Consider the following 2500-nt stretch of genomic DNA (forward strand, 5'->3'; position numbering starts at 1 on the left):
GTGTGTGTGTGTGTCTCTCTGTGTGTGTGTGTGTGTGTGTGTGTGTGTGTGTATGCGTGTGTGTGTGTGTGAGCAGTGTGTTACCTGAGGTGTCCTCTGGGTGGCAGCTGTGGCGTTGTGTTAAAGCCGGAGTCCTGCCGTTCCTCCGAGCCGCCGCTCTCTTCTTCCACCACCTGAACTCTGCCCCCCCCCCTGCTGAGCTGCAAGGTACACACACACACACACACACATACACACACACACACACACACACACATATATAAGTATATATCAGCTTATTGAAGCCAGCACCAGTTGAGTTTTCAGATAATACCGTATTTCCTCTAATAGTGGCCGGTAGTCGATTAAAAGCCGGGTCTCAGATACAGGCCGGCCTCAGATAACGGCCGGTCTCAGATACAGGCCGGTCTCAGATACAGGCCGGCCTCAGATACAGGCCGGCCTCAGATACAGGCCGGTCTCAGATACAGGCCGGTCTCAGATACAGGCCGGCCTCAGATACAGGCCGGTCTCAGATACAGGCCGGTCTCAGATACAGGCCGGCCTCAGATACAGGCCGGCCTCAGATACAGGCCGGTCTCAGATACAGGCCGGCCTCAGATACAGGCCGGCCTCAGATACAGGCCGGTCTCAGATACAGGCCGGTCTCAGATACAGGCCGGTCTCAGATACAGGCCGGCCTCAGATACAGGCCGGTCTCAGATACAGGCCGGTCTCAGATACAGGCCGGCCTCAGATACAGGCCGGTCTCAGATACAGGCCGGTCTCAGATACAGGCCGGCCTCAGATACAGGCCGGCCTCAGATACAGGCCGGCCTCAGATACAGGCCGGCCTCAGATACAGGCCGGCCTCAGATACAGGCCGGTCTCAGATACAGGCCGGCCTCAGATACAGGCCGGCCTCAGATACAGGCCGGGGAAAAAAACAAAGGAAACAACAACAGTGGATACCGGTGAACTCCTGCTGCTGTTATATAATGTAACTGTAGTTTGTAGTAACGTACAAGTGCCACAAGATGGCAGTAGCTCTGTCCCCATCAAGTTAGCAGAGGGCTAACCGGAAGTTAGCAGAGGGCTAACCGGAAGCTAGCAGAGGGCTAACGGGAAGTTAGCAGAGGGCTAACCGGAAGCTAGCAGAGGGCTAACCGGAAGTTAGCAGAGGGCTAACCGGAAGCTAGCAGAGGGCTAACGGGAAGTTAGCAGAGGGCTAACAGGAAGTTAGCCCGCTCGGCCGGCGGAAGTCTCTGGAGCGTGACGTCGTCGATTACCGTAATTATCGTAATGCATCGCAGTAACAGAAAAACGTCTACCTAACGAACCCAACAGAAGCAGATCAGAAAACAAGGAGGCTTCGTACTAAAATATGATAAATATACTTCAAACAGAGGGAATCAGAAATAAAGGCCTGTCTCTAATATAAACTGCTTCCAGTAAAGGCCTGGTACCCTCTGCAGGCCCGGGCCAATATTAGAGGAAATACGGTATAATAACAATTAAAATGTAATAAATATTTATCTGTTTTGGTAGAAACTGTAATAAACCTGTTATTACATGTTTATTACATCATCAGTTGCTACATGGAAACACATGTATGATCTGTATGTTTAATGGGACCTCTTGAGGTGTCAACGACAAAAATACAATATAAACACAATTAGACAAAACATTTAACAAAAACAGACGAACAATCAAATGATACCAAATGTGAGGAAAAACAAACAAACAAAAACAAAACAAACAAAAACAATAAATATAAAATAATAAGACAAAATCAGGAGATCATACTCCAAGCAGAGCATGAAAGTGGATCATTCATTCATAGATTATGGAAAAGTATTAAAGTATTAATGTGAGTGAGAGCATTAAGTAATAAAGTTATAAAACAATTACAGAGTTGTTATTATGGACATGTACAACTGATCCCATAATAAGAAGACAGTTTAAACATAAAAGCTTCTCAGCTGTTGGTCAGAGACTGCAGAACAGAAAGAAAGAGCTGCAGAGTCTCAGCTGATAATTAGAGGAGAAAGCTTCCAGAAACTGTTTTAAAATTAAAATGTATACATTTAAAAATAAACTGCAGCCAATGTCGTCTTCTTATGACGGGAGAGGCAAATTAAGAGTTTCATACATTGTACAATGATGAGTTATGAAAGGACAGCCAAGAACAAATCTGCATAGTCTATTATAAACTATATTGAGAGGAAGAAGATTAGTTTTGGATGCAGCCTGATATACAACATCAGCATAATCTGATATTGGTAAGATGAGTTCTTTCTAACAGTGAATGAAAAGCAGTTTCTGGAACGGTAAAGAACACGAATACCGAAGTTCATTTTCTTCACAATATAATTAATATGACATTTAAATGAGTTCTGAGTCTGATCATAGGCCCAGGTATCTGGTGTGTTCATCATCAGGACAATAACACACGAATAAGCTTTAGATTTGGATTTCATGTTTTGATGAGTACCAAAAATCATAGTGTGAGATTTAGTTT

The 2500-nt window shown here is 44.8% G+C and overlaps 1 protein-coding gene across 1 annotated transcript in view; it reads left to right on the top strand.

The window, feature by feature from the left end:
- ubr2 (ubiquitin protein ligase E3 component n-recognin 2) overlaps positions 1 to 2500 on the top strand; it is a 55839-nt gene that overhangs the window by 44057 nt on the left and 9282 nt on the right. The window contains exon 39 of the mRNA XM_078288659.1: positions 77 to 207. Coding sequence (XP_078144785.1) covers positions 77 to 207 — 131 coding nt within the window. The remainder of the gene's footprint in view (positions 1 to 76; positions 208 to 2500) is intronic.

The sequence above is a fragment of the Centroberyx gerrardi genome, chromosome 15 (assembly GCF_048128805.1).
Source record: "Centroberyx gerrardi isolate f3 chromosome 15, fCenGer3.hap1.cur.20231027, whole genome shotgun sequence".
In the NCBI taxonomy this organism is placed as follows: domain Eukaryota; kingdom Metazoa; phylum Chordata; class Actinopteri; order Beryciformes; family Berycidae; genus Centroberyx; species Centroberyx gerrardi.